Source organism: Caloenas nicobarica, chromosome 11 (assembly GCF_036013445.1).
Source record: "Caloenas nicobarica isolate bCalNic1 chromosome 11, bCalNic1.hap1, whole genome shotgun sequence".
Taxonomy (NCBI): domain Eukaryota; kingdom Metazoa; phylum Chordata; class Aves; order Columbiformes; family Columbidae; genus Caloenas; species Caloenas nicobarica.
Genome location: NC_088255.1, coordinates 7806235 through 7828043, shown reverse-complemented (window position 1 = coordinate 7828043; position 21809 = coordinate 7806235). Strand labels below are relative to the sequence as shown.

The window sequence follows — 21809 nt, the reverse complement described above, 5'->3', positions numbered from 1 at the left end:
AGTGTTTTGGGTTTTTCCCTCCTGCCCACTGTGCTGGTGTACAAACTATTGTCTTTCTGAGCCAAGGATGGTTCAGAGCCATCTAGGGCTCTGACTGTTGTAGTTCCTGCAGTTTATGGGGCTGCCTGTCTCCACCTTTGAGGGCATCTCAGGCAGGTCCTTTCTGCATTTTGTCCTCCTGGATGTAGGGAGGAGGATGGATTGTAGCTCTCTACCTTTCGGAATATAGCTGTGTTTCATATCTTCTGGTTTCAGTGCCCTTCAAGAGAAGTCATGAGTGAGTGTGCGTGTGTTTTGTACAGAGGGACAGTATGAAGTGGTGAGCCTTTTCCCCACAGCCATGTGTGGCTTGTAAATGCTCAGCCTTTGAAAGAAATTTGGGATAGGGCTTGCTGCAGATCATCCTGTTTAGTATTCACCAGCAAGCTTTTCTGGTACAGCTCTTCAGCTCCAGTAGCTCTGAAGACCAATTTATCTGTGCAGTAAAGGGATCTGACAAATTTATGGACACTCAGAATCCACCAGCTGGTATTGAGAGAGCTCTCAGCTTTGGCTTCGGAGCTTGCGTGAGCATCGATAGATTGCTGCCGTTCCCCGCTGTGCTGTGAGGCTGCCCTTGTGTTCTCAGGCTGTGTGGACAGCTTTATTTTCTCTGCTCGCCGCAGAAGGCAGCGCAGTGTTGCCTGTTCTCACCGCAATTGCAGGACTCGCTGTGTAAGCACAGATACAGAGAAAGCCCTGTGTGTTCGGGTATTTTCTTGTGATATGAGGTATTTACTCTTTAGTATAGATGAACTACATCTGCATCTTTCCTTGGAGGAAACTGAGAATCTTGTACGCAGGGCTCATGGGAATATTGCCAAAACCTCCTACAGATGAGGTAGGTCTTCCTATCAGCCAAGGAACAGCAGATTCTCCGAGAACGCTGTACGAAATCCTGTCTCCACTACGTGAGCTGTGCAGAGGTCGGCGTGTGAGATTGCAGGTTCCTTCCAGGAATGTGGAAGTCCTTTGTGTTTGCTCCATACTTTATACTGTAGTTGCCTTTGAAGCAACAGAACTTCTCTAACCTGGATGAAGCTCTGTAGAGGGTTTCCCTGACTGCGCTCTGCTGTGCCATGCTGGCTCTGGAGAGGACAAGCAGCAGGAATGTCCTTGCTTCAGCAGCCTGGCCATGGCTCTGCTTTAACGTGCTGTCTCTCCAAGTCCTAAATGTGCCCAAAGCTGCAAATGCTTTTCTTCCGTGGTAGTTCTGTCTCATCCTACAGAAAAAAACACAAGTAAAGTGTTGTTGGGATGGCTGAGCAGCTCTCTGCTAATGGAGATTCCGTCATCGCCTTGTGCCCTCAGGCTGAAGCTTCTGCCCTGGCAGATGGAGAGGCCTCACAGCTGGCCCAGCCAGTCAGGTTAGCAGAGTGTCTTTTGGCAACCTGTTATGTGGAGTTACTTTAATAGGAAGTCATCCTCTTACCTTCTAGGCCAGAGGAGAGAGAACATCTTTGTGCTGCGCCCCAGCAGACGGGGGGTTTGTAGCAGTTGTTTTCAAGAAGGTAGTTGACAGTTCACTGTGTACTTCAGGTTGCCTAATGCCATAAGCTTGTAGGGGTGGGTGGGGTAATGTCGCTTACTGTGCGCTTGTTCCTAGAACTAAGGAGCTGGATCACTTTTCAAACTGGAGGCCTTTGTCGTGTTGCCATCGTGCCTTCTTTCCAAAAGTATCTTTGGTTTGGCATGGGCCGGGCTGCTGTATTTACAAGATCTTTTCATTTGGCCTCCTAAAATTGCAGAGATTTTTTTTTTTTTTATGTCTTCACACTGCTTACAGCTCCTAACAGAACAACATTATGGTTTTCTTTATTTAGATTTTTGACATAACAAATTATCATGAAGCAACACATTACTATGTGTCAGTTGTTCAGTAGAAACCGCGTGAGTATAGAAACAAGACTTATTTTGAATCCCAAGTCTTTGATCTTTTTATCTGAAGCCAAAGAACAGTAATTTTAAGTCAGGCTTTCAGGATGTTTAGCCAAATCGTGGTATGCTCACAGGGACCTGCTGTTTGTTGTTAGATTTCACTTCACTAAAACACATCTGCTTCAGGGGCAAAGTATTCCTTATTCAAATGTTTGCAGAGCAGCTTCCTGGTGCTCTAAATATGTTCTTACTCCTAAGTATTAAGCGATCATGCCCATTTTCAGTGCAGAAAACAACTGAGCCTGCTTTGGGAACATCCGTAAAGGATTGTGTATACATAGGAGCACTTGAGGAAAAGCAGAAGTCCTCTGGATTTTATGTGCACGCTCTCCTTGTGTTCTCCTTTTACCTGCCGTATACAGCCTGTGGTACTGTAGACTTGCACAGCCAAGATGTTGTTAAATAAGGTACGAAAGTCCTTTTACACGGTTGACCTCAAACATGGCGGGGGAGATGAGGACATGCATGCTTTATGGCTATGCTAGGGTCAAAATCTGCATGAGTTAAAGTATTGGAGGACAGTTTCTGTTGGAAAGTTCCTTTGGACGGTGTAACTGTGCTGCAGCATGCTCAGGGGTTGTGTGGGGGAAAATACTGATTTACTTTCTTTATGACAGAGTCTGTGTTGATCCAACGTACTTCTGCCAAAACATAAAGCACTTCTTATTCCATTCTACTTTTTTGGTGGATCCTGACACTGTAGTATTGTATTAGCCAGTAAGTGAAGGATGAAATTAAGAAGATACTTATATCTTCAGGTGAAACCTTGCATATGAATTCAGACTGCCTTGAATCAAAAAAGCCCCGTGCTGTAGTCTTCAGCAGTGGTTTTGCTTTGCTAGCTTGATCACTTTGGTTTTAGTGTTCTGACTTGAAGCATACCAGTGGGTGTCAGCCGTCATTCGTAGGGGAGGACACCTTCCCTTGGGATGCCTGTTGAACCAGTTCCTGCCATCAGGTGCCTGGCCCCATGCCTCCGTCAAAATCCTCTGCCCCACTTCTGGTACCAGCAGCTGAATTGAGATGTTCTGACAGGGAAACTGCGTGAAGGCTTCAGAAATAAAAACGGCAAGCTCAGCAGCTGCTGCACAAAAAGCTGAACCAACCCTACAGAGGAGGCACAATGGTTGGTAGCGGAGCCTCTCTAGCTGCTCCACCTAAGAACCAGCCTCAAGTCACTTGGTTGTGTTTCAGGCATTGCCATCTGGGTAATGTGATTATTGCCAATCGTGGAAAAAAAACCAGCGCACATTGCATTTGGAAGGTGCTCTGTAGCAGTGCTGTTGTTCCACTGGCCTCCATTTCAGTGGCCTTTCCGTCATGGTCTAAAATGGAAGGGTGCTCTGGTGGGGCAAGGGGACGGAACAAGAGTGCCGTACCATCCCAGGCTGATGTTACCTGTAGTTCTCACATACTGAGTGTGCGAGTTAGAGCTGTGCAAAGGGCTGGGTCTGGGGGCAGGGGGACATGTCAAGCCCCTGCAGATGTTCAGCAGCAGCTTGGAGAGGAGCAGCAACTCCTGGCCACTCTCCTCTTGCACCACTGCAGTGCTGGCTGTGCAAGGATGGCTCATGGGGAACCGCAGAACGCTGCGTCCCTCTGCAACCTGACCACAAGAGCTGAACGTCTGGCCTGAAGCTGCTTTTTGGGAGGATATGGGGCTGCAGTTTCTGTTTGTGGTTCTTGCTGTATGTTACTGCAGCTTTGCTTATCTGGGAGGTTGAGTTTGGTGGGGGAGAGCAGAGGTAAGAAAGTACACAAGGAGAAATGTGCTGGTCTTCTCCTTAGTTGTCTCCATGTAATGCTTGGAAGGATCCCGTAGTGTACATTCCTCCGAATGTCTCAGTTTTTGTTTCTGTGTATAACATTCAATGTTGCACTCTCGATTGTGTCATGCTGGCTTAAATCCATGTATAAACCACTCATTCACTTCACCAGGAGCAGGATGTAAGCTGCCTCTCATTGTAGAGCAAATAGAGTGAAAACTTCTGCAGTCTTGCTTGCTGTCTGTCAGGAGACCCCCTACTTCATATGCACGTGGAAGTAAGATAGCACTCTGATCCTGGCTTGCTGCTTAGAGCAGCTTTCAAAAATCTTCTCTCTGAAGGGGAATCAGGAGCCGTACAGGCTGACAAATATCATTCATGCAGCCTTTTTCTAAACAGGAAGGAGAGAAGCAACTCTACAGAGTTCTGGATTAGAATAAGACTTTAAAATAGACTATGAGCCTGCACGCTGTGCCGGGAAGCAGCAGAGGTGTCTGCCTGGAATGCAAACCAGCCTCCCAGCACGGGGCAGCACTGCTCTCGGAGAGCAGCTCGCTTCTGCGCAGAGGAGGGCTGCTTCGTTTGCAAACGTGATTTAGCGTGGCTGGAGCTGCTGAGGACGGATGCTGTGGGAACAGCTGAGTGAATTTAGTTCTGTTGATTCTGCCAGCTGAAACCGTACCTCCGATTCCAGGTGCCCACTTCATGGGAGGGTATGAAGTGGCTTTAGCTGCATTCCACCGCAGATGGCATGCTGCTGGCCTGCGTCTGTCAGCGAGTGGAAAAGCGCCCAGATTGATAAATTTCCTTCTAGTGTGGTTACATTGACTGAAATAATATGGGAAAAGGGAATAAATTCCTGTGGGAGGTGGAGGAGGAGCCAGATTCAAATTGGAGACTCGTTATAATGGCAGATGTTTAAAGTCAGGATTGTGTTAGAACAGTGTGCAAAGAGCTCTCAGAATTAAAAACACCAGTAGGATTTGATGATGAAATAGTTTTGTTTGGCCTTGTCTCTAAAGTGGTGAAATGCAAAAGATGGTAAAGAAACAGAGAAGGAAAAATCAGAGAGTGCAGCACATGTTCTTTGGCATAGTCTCAGGGGGAGATGGGAGCTGTTTTCCACAGACTGGAATGCCTGGCCTGAAAGAAGCGTGTGTGGAGTCACCTTCCTGCGGAAGGTGGGCGGCTGAGGCAATAGGAACCAGATACGTACTTGGTTTGAAGGCACTGGTGCTAAGATGTGCATCTTTGGCAGAGGAGACGAGCTCTCCACCAGGACAGCTAGGTGTCTCACATGGTACCATCCACACCCAGACTGGCCTTCCTCTCGCTCCTAACCAGCCAAAAGAGCCGCAGGAGGGAACCAAGCGTTTCCTACTGCCGGGTGTCTGTGTGGAAGCGTGTCAGCACGTGTCCTTCTGGAAAGCGCTGTTTTAGAGTCAGGTGGCCTTGGCGTGTGAAGAGGGAGGTTATGACTTTCTCAGCGCTTCAGTTCTTGGAGCTACCTTCTACATCAAGGATGACTCTTAGGATGGGCTTACATTCTGTAGTGTTCACCCCGCGCTTTACTGTGGGACGTAACATTTCAGTGCAGGTAACTGGACACAGTTGAATCAGTGGGTCCCTTCTGCCCCTGGCTGAGATGACAGCTTTCCGAGGAGTGAGAAGAGTAAAGGCTCTCTAGTTTCTTACATCTAAACCTGAGCTCCCACACCCTTTTGTTACGCGTACAATAATACCTATACCAAAATAAGAAAGCTGCAGTTCTCATTCCTGTACCACTGCGTTGTTTCATAATACAAAGGACTTGGACTTCAAAAGTAAGCAGATGTTGAAGGAAAAATAGCACAGGCAAAGAAATCGCATTAGTTCTTTCTGAAATATTGCTCAGTTAAAATGTTGGCTCTTCATCTAAAATACATTTGCAGCAAGGTACTTAGGAATGACTTATCAACACTTGCTTTGGAAAGCGCTGCCTCCAAGGTAGCACAAAATGTGAAACTAGCAATGGAAAATCACTACCTTTAAAAAAAACGCAAAGCAATTATTTCTTGCCCTAAGGAAGGGTGTGCCTGTCACTGGGTTGTGTAAGGGGAAGTGGGAACACTGTGCCATTAACATTCGTGATAAACTGCACAATTAATCATCATCCAGCTAGTCCCTGATTTCTCTCCTTTTCATTCTGGAGTAGAGGGGTGGTGGTTGGTCATTGGAGGGAAAGGGAAATTGAATATTTTATGTGGCTTTCTTTATGACAAGGCACTAACATGACTCCCGTCTGTATTTAAATGCTGTCCCCAGGTTACGACTATGGCTATGTCTGCGTGGAGTTTTCACTCTTGGAAGAGGCCATCGGATGCATGGAAGCCAACCAGGTTGCTTTAAACTTCGGTCAATGCTGCTAGAAGATTTAAATTTTTTTTTTGGTGGGGTGGTGGAAAGCCAATGAGGTTTTTTTGAACCGTTCAAAGGAAGATTCTTGTATTATACACAACATTGTGGTTTAAATGTTGTTTCCAGAAACTTGTAAAAGGCTTAGAAATGCCAGTGTGAGAGAGCTGCTGGACACCACAGAGCCTATCCTGCACCCCAGCGTGTGTCAGCACACTGGTGCCGTCAGAGGCTAGGGGCTGGCAGACACCTAATGCAGGTAGTGGCCCTGATACTTTTGTTCTCGCACTGAAACCCAGTCGGAAAGATCTCTGCTCGCGTTAAACGCCTCCTCGGGTGTGCGTGCACACACACATACACATGGGACTGTAGGTGAGGCTTCTGGTTCGCAGCTCTGAGTCAGATCTGACTTGCACACTCTGCTTTTCCATATGCCTTGCGTGCCGGAGATATTCTTAATTGTGCATCTCACCTATATCTATCCTGTCCTTTGGCAAGCTGGAGCTGCAAACATGAGGACTATCCTATGTGTAGTTGCACCTGGTAAATCTGAACATTTTCAGCCCTTAAAAGTGAAAAATGGCTTAAATTCCAGTGAATGAATATCCAAGGGGAGCCTTTACTCTGACCTGGTGTTTGAGGCTAGAGCTGTTGTCCCCACCATACAAGAGCAAGGTGCATAAAATTTCTTCAGATTCCCATCTCACACCACCCTCCCTGTGCCCTGGAACTGCAGGTGATGGAGCACTCAAGAAAAACCCCTGAACAATTGATCCCCCTTCCTCCACTACATCCCTTAAGTCTCCCCTCTGCTGCCTTCTTCCTCCTAATTTGCCTGAGTAAGAAACCATATAAATGATCTAAAGGTTTTTTACCTGAATCCCAGGTCTCGCTGTCATGGGAAGAGAGTCATGAGTCAGATTCAGAGCTGCGCATCTGCAAAAATGTACTTACAGTTAATGAGTCTTCACAGCTGGGGTTTCAGAGGTCCCACTAAGCACTCGCATTTGCCTCTATTTTCAGTTACAGAGGCATTACGACTTACAAAAATGTTTTACAGAAATAATTCTGTTGCTGGGAAAGAGCCTGGCACATTCCCACCGGGGCGGTGGTGGTGAGCACAGGGAGAGAAGGCTCCAGAATTAATTATTACTCTTACAATCAGTGACAACTTCTATTTTCCCTTTGGTGTTGTTACAATTCCCAATTTATTTTGTTGTCACTGGGGAATCTGTAATCACGTATGACACGCCTGTTAACCAAATGCTTCTCCATATTCCCTTCCCAGTTCTGCTCACATGAAGCAATGTCTCCCTGTGCAGAACAGTTACCAAGTACCTCTTTCTTCTGTTGTTGATGCCTGTTCTGCCCCTTCTTCTGTTTGGAGCTTCTTTATGTCCTTCAAACAAGTGTTTGATTTGATCAGATTTGGTCCATTGCAATAGCAAAGAGCCTGTAAGCACCAGTCCTTAAACTGAACTGGGTACCCAGTAAATCTCTGTACACGCGTGCACGTGCGGAGGTTCTGGATGGCAGCTGCCTCTTACATTGACCCTCTCCAGCAACAGCTGTAGCAGGACTTCAGGCTGGATGATATTTTACTGTGTTTCCCTTCCAACATTCAGGGGAGGTGCTGCCAGAACCAAGTGCTGGGGTCACAGTCCAACTGTTTGCTCTACCTGGGACTCATTAGAAACAGAAAGGGCGTGAGGTCTTGAATTTTTCTTCCTGCTGTATATGGCTGTGCCTGTGTACGGAGGAAACCTGGAAGATGGAGCGGTTGGAGGGATCACCTCCAAAGCCTGCACTTGCCAATCTTCACTACGTCTTCACTACTCTACTTCGTGAAGCAAGAAACATATTTTTTTGAGGTGACCCAAGCTATGTAAACTCGGTCAGGAGAGCTGCAGTGTCTGGATTGCCCCATGTAGGTTAACTTCTCTAATTTGAACATGGGGAAAAAAAAAGCCTTCTAATTATTTAAATTAAAAAGAAGTAGTAAGATTTGTATCTGACCTGCTGCAAGGGAAGGAGCTGACTTTCAAGTTCTTGGTAAAAGCCAAATAGAGCTATACAGAAAGGGAGTTATGCAATTCAGTTCTCTTTAGACAATAGATATTCTATTTTAATATCTTCCAGAGTAGACTTGTAAGATCATCTCCTCAGACTGAGGACTAATCTGCGTTTTTACAAGCTGCAAAAGCCAAAACCTGTGTTAGCTGAGATGTAGATTCTTTGGTAGTTCAGTTATTTTCAGAAGGTTACAAGCTATCCCTGTCAAACTCAGTCACTTGTGAGAGCATAAATAGCAAACCAGTGCCAGCCCACGGTGACATCCTAGCCCCTCGCTAGTCAACCTCCTTCTTTCTCAGTCATCTGTAGGCTGAGAATAAATAGCTTTTGCAGAGACAGCGTTTTTTATGCTTATTAATGCCTCTTTTTTAACTGCCCCTGCCTAAAGAACAATTTGCTATATCCCTAGACTGTATAATTCCTATATTGTGAAATCCCTTTAATTCACTCAGCACAGACCATCACCCACTTAAGATCATTCCCAAATTTGCTAACTACAGATTTACCAGGTCCAACTCTCTCCATTCAGTAAGTCTAATGTGTATGTGATTGCTGTGATTTGAGGGGGCTTTCTACTAAATACACAGTGATAAAGAAACATCCATCTTCTATGCTGCCCTACTTTTGTAGGGCATTTTCATTCCACTTGTATTAATTGCTGCAGCTAAAGTAATGAAAATACCCCCATATTAATTGCTTTACCTTGTTGATTGTTGCGTGGGCAATTCATTACAGCTCGCAGGTCCCATCTACCGTATGTGAGACGTGATGTGTCGCTGTCATTGCTTGCGCAGAGGTGCTGGGGGTCAGGTTTGGGTGGGTGCAGCACTGGCTGCCAGCGCCCCTGCCTGGGAGGCTCTTTGCCCCGGTCGGGCAGGTGGGCTCTAGAGTAGTTTTACAGAAGCCTGGTGCAGCCTGATGGTTGCAATGCTCCTGTTGGTGTTTTGTCATTTTTGTATGAGACACCTCTTTTCTGTCTGTGATGAGCTGCTTTTCCTTTGGAGAGGCATGGGTATTTTGAATGGAAAATGAGGTTTCTGTTTGCAAGGTTTTCTCCTCAATAATCTTTCCCTCCTTTATTCTCATTTTGAAAGGTTGTAACGTAGTGTGGTATTTACCTCACTGCATTTTCTTGGCGTTAAGGATTGGTGTAGCCCCTGGTGTAGTAGTGTTCCTTTTTGGGGCACCAGACTGGCTTCTTGGGAGACAGCTTTGGGAATACATCCCATGGCTCTTGTTCTCCATAAGCGTTGGGATCCCCTCAAGTACCTGAATTCCCTCCTGTGCTCCTCCTCCATCTGTAGAACAAACATACGTAGTAAGTTTGTTATTGGGTGTGAGAAAATCAGGCGGTAAATTAAATAACTTTCATTTACTCTCACGTATCATAAAGGCAGGTGAAGGAGGAGAAATGGAGAAATCTCTGCTGTCTAGATATTTTACTGTTTTCACTGAGAGAGAACTGGTTGTTATACATATGGAAGCAGAATGGGTTTTTTAAGCTTAGGAGCAAATGGTTAGTCTTGACTGATTATGTAGTAGTGTCTCCAAATCCACTCAGGTCTCAAACTTAGTAACACTGGCAGTGTGAATATTTCCTAGCTTTTGTCGGTAGTATCTAACATCTTTGTAGTCCTCTCTTCCTGCTTTTTAAGTAAGAGGGCAAAAATAGCAGAGCTGCAGCACGAACTTTTAAAAATACATACTTCAGGAATTATTGAGGAGGTCTCCAGGCATGCACAAGAGTGGTCGTTCCAAGGTTTGCACCTGTGCCTTCCTGCACGGAGGCAGGACGTGCTGGGGAGCGGTTTTCCCGCAGCACTGTGCGGTCCTGGTTCAGCTTACTGAGCATGGCAGTACCTCCGTCCCCTCCTTGTTCCTGTTGGAGAGGGTAAGAGGGGTTCTCACTGGATTTTGTGGGTGCTCACTTGAGCACATCCCACCTCTGCGCAACTGGAAGCATCAACTGTGCATTTCTCCTGCTCTGAGCCCTTGTATCCGTTCACGGTTGTGCATTTCTGCATTTAGTGTGAACATAGCTGCTCACACAGATCAGGCTCTGCAGGCTTTTCACTGTAGCCGTTGGTGTTAAAATCCACAAGATGCTTTGACAAGCAGGCAAAGCCTAGGACTTTCTGTCCTGAAAACATTGGCAGTAACCAGTCACAGCTCCGTGTGGCTTCTCAGTGAAATACAGCAGGAGCTTGTGGTTATCTTGAGAATGCATCTGTGACCTGTAGCCTTGGGGTATTTATTGAAGCCTGTGGTGCAAGGAGTGTGTTGCAATTTCTAAGAGAAAACATGTGTCCAAACATCAAAAATAATTGTTTTCCTTTTGGTAGGAAATGCCGGGTTGTGGAGTCTGACGTTTTTTCCTAGAATCTGCAAAATGCCCCCTGTAACGGAAGATGACACCCACCTCAAATGTATTTTCACGGGCTGTCTGGTATCCATCATTTACTCACTTGACAAGGTCACTCCATCTCTTTAGCTTTAACCTGCTGTTGAGGGTGGTGGTGACAATTGTGTCCATAAATATGCCAAAATCCATTTGCATATTAGGCTGAGAGTGCTGGGGATGGCCTTGCTTTGGATATGTCCTCCTTGGTTTATCAGCTGACATTATCTTCTGTATTCTTATATATTAGGTGTGTGGATTTTGCTCAGGCTGTATCATGAGCACACTTTTTTTTTTCCCTATTAAACCTATCCCACTTTTGACTGTGTGGATTTCTAGAATTACCTTTTGGAGTCTTCCACTTGGAGTGTGTGTATAGAGGGGGGAAAGGCTGGTATACTTTGGCAGTGTTTCTTCTCTAAACAACCCAATGATTTGTGAAACATGCACAGTGTGGAGTGATTTTTATGTTCCAAATGACCCATGGAAAGTTCCCTCCATAGCCCACCTTGTAATCAGATGAGTGGATTTCCAGGCAGCAGAGCTGATTTGGTTTTTTGTGTGTGTGTGATTCAGTATGTGACCTTATCACGAGCTCACCCTGGTCTCGCATCACTGAGGCTTGACATGTTGAGTCAATCATTTGTTCATTCCCACTGTGTCTCACTAATCGCTGTGTTGTACCGTCTTTTGATTGGAGTTGTAAGCCCCTGAGATCCGTACGGAAGCACACAGTGGGAGGCTCCTGGTGCTGGTCTGGGGCTTCCCTGTGAACAAGCAGTCGGATGTGCCTGCAGTGACCTGCGGGAGGGCTGGGTGCGTGGGTGTCCCTGTGTATATCCTGCCGTGATGCTGCGATAAACGCCCTATCTGCTTTTCTATTTGGAAGGACTGACTTAATCTCTGTGTGCTACAGAGACCTTGCTTGTGCAGAGGAGGGTGTCTTTTGTTGTAAAATGTAAGTGCCAAAAATTCTGGTACTGAAAATACTTCTCTGGACTTCTGTCATCTCAACATCTTCTGTCATCTCAGCTATCCAAGCCGTGTGAATCCTCTTAGTCTCTCTTCCTTTGGCACAGGAGGCTGTAAGAGATCTTCTGCCAAAGACTTCACACACTCTTCCTTCAGCAGTAGCTGCCCATCAATGTGTTTTTTCTAGCCCTACCCAGGCAAAAAAACTACAACCTTCTTCTTGGCAGCTCTGTCCTGCCTTGCCTCGGAAGCAAACGATGCTAACCAATGTATTTTAAAATAAGTGCACTTCTAACTGGGAACATTGTGAAGCTGCATCTTCTTGTTCTACTTGTGTGATCCCAGCTTGCCATGTCCCTCTACTTCCCTGCTGCTATTCCAAAATCCTGTGCTCCTTTTTTCCTTCCTCCTTTTTCCCTTCAGCCTCACCCTGCCCGTGTGATGTGGATTGTGTGTGTCTGCTGCTGCCGACCTGCCGCTCTGCAGTGGGATTGTCCCAGAGGACAGCTTCGGGGTGAGCTGCTCGAAGCATGCAGCAGATGCGTCACACGACTTACTGTCTCTGGTCACTGCTGGGGACATACGGCCCAGCAGAGTTATCTCAGGACTCACATATTGCTGTGTATTGCAGAACTGTCTATACTGTGTGCTGAAGCTCTCTTGGGCTGCTGTATAAATAGGTTGTTCCATGTAAAGCATCCCCCCCTACCCTTCTGTAAAATGGCACTGTTCTCCCTCTGGCCTCTGGGCGTTTACCTTCTGGTTATGGGTTTGTTGGGATTTGCTGCCAGTTGACATTAACAAATCTGTGTGATGTATCTCTGAAATACCCATTCTTTCCCTGTACACCTCAAATGCCTTGTTAATCAAGTTTTTCTCTGTTGGAATAGATGTTCTATTTACAATGCCAGAAGCTCGAGCTGGCAAATGGTAACAAATAGTTGTGATTTCCTGAAGTTTGTTAAAATAACTTGATGTGTGAGTGGTGCCAAGATGAAAGTGCAGTCGTCTCTGGCTGATTGATGTATAGTGGGATACACCAGCACTTGCAGTGCAGCACTCACTCCTCTTGGAGCACCCAAAGGTGCGTGGGGGTGGATACTCCCGACATCGGTCGCCCAAAGTGAGGAACCACTGTTGGGCAGCTGGACCTTCAGCTGTTGTAAAAATGGGCATACTTGAAAACTTTTGCTTGTGGAAGTGAAGTGCAACATGTGCCAGGGATAAGTTTGCTTTCTGCCCCTTCTGTAGGTATAAATTTGCGTTGCAAAGCAGCTGTTGGCAGAGCAACACCTAAGAAATAGCTTTGTTTCAGTCATTGTCAACATGTGAAGCGTTTTCTTGAGTGACATAGCATCGTGCGCACTCGTCCTTTGAATTCGTTTGTAGGTGAGATTTTTGCCTTGAGCTAGAAGGATTTCAAGTAATCCTTGTCTGCTCTTACTCACAGATTGTATATTTTTTTTTTATTGTGTTTGCATTCACAATTGGTTAATTTTCTGTGAAGATCTGTAGAAACTAAATATATTCTTTTGTAACCATTTGGAAGGTGTTTATAATTTTAGCATCAAAGTGCCTCAGAGGAGCATGGTAAATCAGCTGTAGCACAGATAGCGTGTTGCCACAATTGATAGATTATGATGTGGTCAGAAGGTGATTTTGGATTAAGATGTAAAATCCCTTGATCAAGTTTCTATATGCAAGTTAATAGGACTCATGCCACAGATTTGCTTTGATGCTTTTGAAGTCGTCCTTTAAGTAAGCTGGTGACTAAAAGAACTGCAGATGCACCATCAGAAATTCCCTCTGTACTCTTAGAAGTGGATGGTGCTGATGAAATGACTGAAGTTACTTAAAGGAGACACAGAGGCAGTGAGAGGGAAATGTCTGTATGGGTTCAGCTTACAGGAATAAAGGCATCTTGGTGAGCACATCGTAACTTTCATTTCCAGAGCAAGACCATTTTCTATCAGGGTTTTGCCGTAATGGTTTGCACAAGACCTGTCACTGTGACAAAGACAACAGTCTTTCTTGGCCCAATCCCAGCAATGTCGTGGGGAACACCAGATATGTTCTACGAGCATATGAGCCACATTATAGTGCTAAGACTCCATCTGGACTATTTTGATAAGTGGGAGCACACCAAAATGTTGTTGAAATTTTCGCTTGATGAGTCGTTTTTGTTAGCTTCAGCAGCAGAACTGTTCGTTCGTGATTTTATGCTGTCTTGGCGGCGATTGCTTTTCACTTTCCTTGGTACACTGTTGACGGTGGGTTGCTGGAGCAGAAAGGTAAAAGGTTGAGTCTAGAGGCTGAAAAAGATGTCAAACTGCACACTGCTTGGGGCTAAGGAACGCAGGAGCGCTGTTTCCTTCTCTTAAAAGGGCAATTGTCAGACTGCTTTTCTGTAGAAACTTTTCTGCTTAAGTATGGTTATGATAGACAGTGAGAGAGAGCTGGAATTAATTCCCTTCAGATGTGGATTTCGGTCTGTTTTCTTCACAGCTGAGTTTGTGTTGGACCTTTTTAATGTAAATCATGGAAGTTTGGGTACCTTGAATTGAGGTACATTCAAAGAGTACCTTGAATTTTGCCATTTTCTGCTTGGGTTTTGAGAAACACACAAGGAAAAGGTTAGATTCAAGTGTTTCAAGTTTGATGGTGCAAGATCAAAGCTATGGCAGTCAGCAACTTTTAGTTTCCGTTTGACTGTAACTGGACTGCTAATGTTTTTGACTAGAAATGAAACATGATTACAGTGGAAAACAGGGGCTGGCTTGCCTGAGTGGGCTATTGTGTCATTATCCATCAATCACAGGCAACAAGGAAACAGGTATTTAACACAGAAGAAGACATGATTATTATCCTTCCCCTTCTCCTGCAAGCCACAGGGCACTTTCAGACTGTTATTAAAGCTTTAATACCCACAGAGATCACAAGAAACACTGTGCTACAGGACCGGTGGTCAGGAATGTTGCTCTCATTTTGTGTCTGCGCAGGACAAGAAAGCACGTTGGGTGGAAGAGCACCGAGGGTGCTGGCAGAAAACAGCCCTCTGTGCTTCCAAGAGAAGGCACAAACTTCCCCCAATCCTCTCTCATTTGAGAGAGGGAGAATTTCTTCCTGCGCCAAGTCTGGCGACCTGTTCAACCCAGCATGTGTGAACAGGACGGCAGCTGAGAGGTCCTCAGTGCCCCTATGTGACCAGCTTGTCTTTGACTGTGATTGCTCCCTGAAAGGAGCAACGGGGGGAAAATCCCAAAGCTGTCTTGTACAAGGAGACAGAGGGAGGTGGGAAGTTGTTCTTCAATAGAAGCTGCAAAGTGTGCGGTTGGCTTGTTTCAGTGAAGTGTCTGATGTAAAGTCACATTCTGCCTTCAGGTTTGTTTTCCTGCCCTGTTGCACTTGTGCATGCATTGATGTTGCATCTGCGTCACTTCATACCACCTGTAAGTTCAGTTAGTGATGTCTTCCACAGGATGAACAGCTTCCAGAAGTAGATCCTCCAAAAGACAGTGGTGTAAAATCAAGTGCGTCATGTAATGGATTACATTTTTAATGAGAGTCAAAGCCACAAAGCCGTAAATGTGAGATTCAAGTATTTAAATCTCTGAAACTGTCATCTTTAGAACAAGAGGAGGAAAGGAATTCTTTCCTGTTTTTGTAGACAGCAGGGGAGATTTTGGTTTTTGTGATGTACAGTCTGTGTCTTAGCAGGAAATTAGCAATATTCAGATGGGCTTCATGTACCAGATTTGAGCCAGGGTGGCAGTAAAAGCCCAAGCAAACACTTAATGTACTTTTCCATCAAGGATCTCAGGAGCAGAGTTAATAGAGAAAGTGATTTGAAGTCCTCAGAATCCCAAGATGTATTTTCTTACACATAAAATCAGGTTGAGAAGTCTCACTAAGAAGTCGTCTCATGGTGTGAAACTGTGCATTAATGATATGATGACTAAGGTATTTTACTGTTTATAATCCCAGGTCTTTGAAAGCCTGATTGATTCTTCCCAATTTGTGATATCACTGGAGAAGAGAGCTGAGGTGGTTGTTTTGGTTTTTTTTCCACTGACAAGGTGGTGTGCTGTGTCTGGTCCATGCGAGACTGGTGTTTATCCTCTACCGCTGCCTCCTCTGCCCATTGCACTGACTTCTTCTCCCTTCTGGTGTGTACTGGGCCAGTTGTTAAATGTCAGAAGTGCCTGGGTGAACCTCGTACACCTCAGTGCTGCTGGGTCCTAGGGGAGCTGTGACACCCGCTGGTGTGACATTGCACCCAGGCCAGGCTGTCAGGAGAAACTCCTTTCCTTCCAAAGGGCTCAGACAGCTCTGTTCTCACGCTGTGCCAGGTTCCTGGGCAAATACTGACCAAAGAACAGCCATTTCCCGAATCAGCTCCTAAGAACAGCTCTCCTAAGAGGCGGCACCCACTAAGATGTAGAAATCTGTACAGGTGCCAGGCTGAAGATGTGCCAGCTGCCTGGTGGTTCTGTGTAGGCCTGGCTGTTAAGGATCTGGATGTAGCTTTCAGACAGGCCACCTCAAGGTCATGGCGATGTGCTGGGAATCATCCTTGAGACGGCCCAGGTAAGTGTTGCGCTACTGGTGCCTTTTCCCTGGCAACTGGCTGGGTTCTTACCCTTTTGGAGTCAGAATTTGTCATTAACTGGGAATCCGAGAATGTTGAGAAATGAAGTCTTCAAGGACAAAACCCTCTTTTCATCCAGAGCTGCTCCCTCTTCCCAGGGTTTTTGGGGCTTTTCCTTGCTGCAGAGGGGCTGTCCCGCAGGCAGCTTGCCTGAGAAAGCCTTGCCAGTGGGGGCTCTGAGGCTTTAAATCAGTGGGTGCAGACGTGAGTTTGGAGGCTTGTCTGGAGGAGCCTCTGGACTGTTCTGGTCCCCATTTACAGTTGGGGTATTCTTAGCGAGGGTTTGTTGCTGCACAGGACATCTGCACCCTGATCATGCAGGTCAAGCCGTGTTGGAACTGATGCGTAATCCCACGGTTACATGCTCCAGCAACAGGGCATGCTTTTGTTTGGGTATGGGATCATTAAATGCTTAATCAAGTATGCTGAATTGTCTAGGAATAAATTTACCCCTTTAAGGCAGAGCTTTTCAGCCTAACCTTTTTCCAGTATTATTTTGCATTGGGATTGCTCTTTAGTGTTTTGATATTGTGCTTGAAATCTATGAGTAAGGAGTTGGGCCTTTCTTCATTGTTCTCCCAGCTTCCTTATGGCCATGGCTAATTGTAAGGTACCCTGAGGGGAAATCACAGAATCATAGAATTGCACAGGAAAGGTCCTGGGGTGGGTTAGTGCATTGTGCTAACGCGCCTAATCTTTATATTGTTAAACAGTGTTAAGGGGTGAGATGACCTTTGAGGAAGAAGGTGGCCATATAACAAAGTATTGAGGAATAAGTCCAGGCACTGTGGTGGAGCATTTTGGAGGGAGAAGGGAAATCTGAGCTGGGAGCAAAGAGAGTCTTTGAAGCAGCTGCTGTTCAAACACAGCCCAGGCAGCAGACCATGATGAATCAGAAAAGGAATATAGATGAGGCAGAGCCATGTGGACCCTTCCCTAGAGCCATCTAAGAACAACCATGCTCAATATGCTAAATATTTAAACACTCTTAAGTTTTTTTAAGGATTCAACCTGATTCCTACTTTTTTGAGCACTGGAACAAGTGTTTGATATTAGCTCACCCCCAATAAGTCCATAACCATCCATGCTCATCTTTGGCTGTGGAATGAGAGCGTAGCCAGTAACACCAGCGCACAGAACTTGTCCCCCTTGGAGCTGTTATCTCCTGGTGCCCCCTGACCCTCACTGTCTGAGCTCTAGAAATCCTCTTCTGACCCCTTCGTACTGCATAGGAAAGCCTTTAATTTTAAGATTTCCTCATTTTTCCAGTGATCCTATGATGCTGATCTGCAGAGGTGCCCTCTTGAGAGGGGTGAGGGAAGCTGAAGGATAGAATTACCTTTACAGTGAAATGTTAGGGCTTTCAGTGGAAGGTAAAAGCTCCACTTTGCTTCACTGGATCAAAGAAAGCTTTCAGATGTGTTGAAATCTCCTTAAAGAGTGAAATGCAGAAGCCATTCATGTCACCCATCACCCAAAGCTGGCCCTAGAGCATGTGCAATCCCAGGCACATTGTGTGTTTTTTCAAGCTGTGACACATTGCTGTTACCCTTCGCAGAGCCGTAATATGGACCTTGCCTGTACCAACTGTTTTGGTGGCGTTCTCAGAACAGGACCATGTGCTGACAAGTGAAGCAAACGCTGTGTTTAAAAGATAAGCGCTTTGAGAATCTTAACTTGGAAGTGAATTGGAGTTCAGAATTCAGGCAATAAAAAGGAGAGACCTGGCATTGTCTGGAAGGCAGTTTCTGTGTATATTTGCAAAAGGGATGTTGATGGGGGGAGATGATTGTAGAAAGATACTGGGTCTTGCTTAAAAAGAGTATGGCCAGTATCCAGGGTATTTAGAAATTGTAGGAAGAAAACTAGAGGTGTCTCAGCAGGCTAGATGGGGGGTGTCTGTGGAAATAAGGCACTTAAAGGCTGTAGACTGGCACCTTCTGCTTAAGGGCAAGTGACCTGGATGACCAGGCAGACAGGGAGGCCTGAGGAGGGGAGCAAGTAGAAGTGGAAACTTGAGTGTCATGGTGGATGGTCCCAGTGCAAGTGGGGAATGGGTTTTGTAAGAAAGGAGTTTGAAAGAGAGACACCGAGTGCTATCTAGGATAAAATAATCCTTATGTAGCATCTTAATCTGTTACATTTACCTACTGCATCTTCAGGACTCTCCAAGTTATCCTCCTAATACCTCAGTTCTGTGCTAGTGTCGGTTTTGTTCAACATGCCCATCAGTGGTGTGCCTGAAGTTCTGTTCGTTGAGCTCAGGACTGATGGTGACATCTTTGGGGTCTCAGGCCTCCTCTGACCTTGAAGACCATAACGCTGAGCATGCTGTGCTGGTTGATGTCAGGTCACTGTCGAGACAAGTGCCTCATTGCTAAGTGCTTCAAGGTGATGTCACGTGCTCTTCAGCTCCAAGCATTGTTGCAGCCCAGGAGTTAAACATGGCATCATAGAATCATTTTGGTTGGAAAAGGCCTTTAAGATCATCGCATCGAACTGTTAACCCAACACTGCCAAGTCCACCTCTAAACCATGTCCCTAAGAACCTCATCCTCCTTTCGGTGACCACTAACACAACGATTGTGCAAGATTCATCTCAGTGTTAGTCTTGATAGAGTCCTGTAATAATAGTACACAGTAGGTGGTTTGAATCCAGTTGGCAATGTAACCGTTCCCCTGGGATCCACCACTTGTCAGGCCATACTTTTCCCCTGTATTATTATATCTAGAATTTTCTGCCTTGGCTGTCAGTCACCCTGCAGTAGAGTGCTGGATGCTGATAGATCAGGCCAATAAAAACAAGTCCGTGAGCTGCAAATGCTTAGGGGGCAGAGAAGGGGGCTGAGAGCCTTGGGCAAAGTCCCACTAGAGTAGGAATTTGCTTGTGGTTACTGTTCCTGTAGGCAGTGCCAGATTGCTGGGGTACCCTGCAGCATGCTGCACTGCTCTCATTTCTTCATCTCTCCATGTCACGCTCTGTTTCTAAATGTTTAATTACCGACAGATTGTGGTTTGTGGGTTCACAGCTTTTCTCATCTGCTTTTTGTCGAAGGTAAGCAGATGTACTGCCTGTTGCTCTGTAGAGTTGAGTCCCTTGTATGGCAGCTGCCAAGGAGCTTGGAGATAAAAACTTCAGCATATGGAAAAAACGGGATGAGAAGCCAGTTTCTGTGACTGAGATGATCTTGTTTTGAAATACATCCAGCTGGTCTCATCCTCCAAGGTGTCTTGGTGTTGGCCGCCTGCTCTGTCCCGGGAAGCTGCTGCCTCCTGAATTCCATGAGCAGCTGGGGATCTGTGGGTTGGAGGGACCTTTAGTGTTCGACCCCGCCTGCCTGTGTTATCTGGAGATTATTACCGTAAGGGGGAGAGCTTTGTGCTCTCCCTGCCAGCTCCCCTCCTGCCTCTGGCCAGAGACAAGAGCCATGCCAGGGAAACAGGAGGACATGCAGTAATTTATGTTGTGTTGCAGTTGGGGTTGTTATATTTGCATTTATAATCCATACTCAAATAGGAGAAAAACCTAAGAGCGGTCTGATTTGCGGTTACAATTAGATAACCCGATTTCTGCTGTTGGCCACTTATCTCCCTGTGCTGTCCTGTGCATTTGGAGCGCAGGACTGGAAAACACCCGAGGATGGTGAGAGCTGGCGTTTCTGGAAGTGCTGCTTCTCTACTACTCATTAATCAGTTTAAATCATTTTTAAATGATGGGTGTATAATGGTTTTTGAATAACCATCCTAATTATAGTAACTATGCGTAAGAGGGCTGAATTAGCATCGCATAAACGAGGTTAATTCTGGTATTTTAATGTGACTGCTTTGCTGTGCTGCCCATAAGCATTCTTTTGTCATAATCTTTGTATGTAATTCTATATCTATGTGCAAATTATATTTTCAGTTCATTTTTAACATGTGAAACCATGTCAGTCTTCTGACTTGATTGTTACTCAGCAAGAAGGGTACCAGAACCTTTCAGTCCATGGCATGGATATTTTCCATTTAATCAAACTATGAACAATATAAGGAAATAATTAGCTGAAACGGTGCTTGGCTCTGTGCACAAGTCAACCGCTGGAGGAGATCTGAATGTGGGTCGCTTGTGGTGCAGGCACCTCCTGTACCCCCCTGGCTGCTGCTCTGTGGTTGTTGCCAAAGACGAAACTTTGGCTTATTAATCCTCATGGATCTGGGGGCTCCAGAGCTGTTCCAGAAATGACCTGCTGCTGCTCCTCCAGGTGTGCGATCTATAAAATTGAGACTGGTGGTTGCTGTTCCACTGAGTCAGGTGCCTGTGACCTTTCTTGTGACAAGGGACCAAGGGACAGTGACCTGGGGTTACCAGCCCGCAGGAGGAGCCAGACCAGGCTCCACCTTCCTCTGCAGCAGCGCTGGTGGCTACGTCCACATGTCCGTGTGGTCTGGCAGCACCTGTGGTAGCTGCTGAAGCACTGCCTGTGGGGTGAAATATGTGGAGAGCTGTCGGCTCATTGTTAAAAGGCTCCAAAGTGAGATTTTGCTGAAGCTTTTAATGTTTGGCCAAATTCAGTTAAAGCAGAAGCCTGATCTGATTTGAGGGAGTGTGGTGTGCTCCAAAAGCTCTCCACGGTTCAAATTTTCTAGGTCACTCTTGGATGCTCTAAATTTTTTCCAGGGAAGCAGTTAGCCAAAACTTTAACATTGATGATTTTTATTCTTCTGTCATCTCAGTGTTAGAGAGAGCATAGAGATACTTTTTTGGCAAGTTCCCCCCCTCCTCAACCCCTAGTCATCATCATTAGAAGGCTGTGAACAAGCATGAAAGCCACCAGCGTGCCAACTACATGTGACGTGAACGACTGGCAGCCAAAGCAGGCAGCTTGTGCCGTGCCCAACCTGCAGCGGGCTGTCCCCAGCCCGGCAGTACCTGCATCCCTTCCCTGGGAAGCGTGAGCAAAGCAATCGGTGCTTGGTAGCACACACAATTTCTGTCAGCATGAATTGCCTGTGTCTGTTCGGAGCAGGAGGTAAGTTCTTCCCTCGCTAAAGTAGCACAAATCCGAAGAGTTTACACTAGAGATGAGTTAAAACAACCCTCACGAGTGGGCGTTCCATGTGCTAGCAGTGTGGTCTGGGTTTTTTTCACATAGGTAAAGTTACCTTTACCACTTGGATCTTATTGTATTAATTAAATTAATTAAATTAATTTAAAATTTAAAATTTAAATTTAAAATTTAAAATTAAAATTTAAAATTTAAATTAATTAAATTAATTTAATATTAATTAAAGTGTACTATCAGCAAGTTTGCTGATGACACCAAGCTGGGAGGAGTGGCTGACACGCCAGAGGGCTGTGCTGCCATCCAGCGAGATCTGGACAGGCTGGAGAGTTGGGCGGGGAAAAATTTAATGAAATATAACAAGGGGAAATGTAGAGTCTTGCATCTGGGCAGGAACAACCCCAGGTTCCAGTACAGGTTGGGGAATGACCTATTAGAGAGCAGTGTAGGGGAAAGGGACCTGGGGGTCCTGGTGGACAGCAGGATGACCATGAGCCAGCACTGTGCCCTTGTGGCCAAGAAGGCCAATGGCATCCTGG

General features: G+C 45.8%; 1 protein-coding gene across 1 annotated transcript in view; it reads left to right on the top strand.

The window, feature by feature from the left end:
* RBM6 (RNA binding motif protein 6) overlaps nt 1-21809 on the top strand; it is a 59528-nt gene that overhangs the window by 17261 nt on the left and 20458 nt on the right. Inside the window, exon 6 of the mRNA XM_065642509.1 lies at nt 6048-6121. Within this exon, the coding sequence (XP_065498581.1) occupies nt 6048-6121 (74 nt within the window). The remainder of the gene's footprint in view (nt 1-6047; nt 6122-21809) is intronic.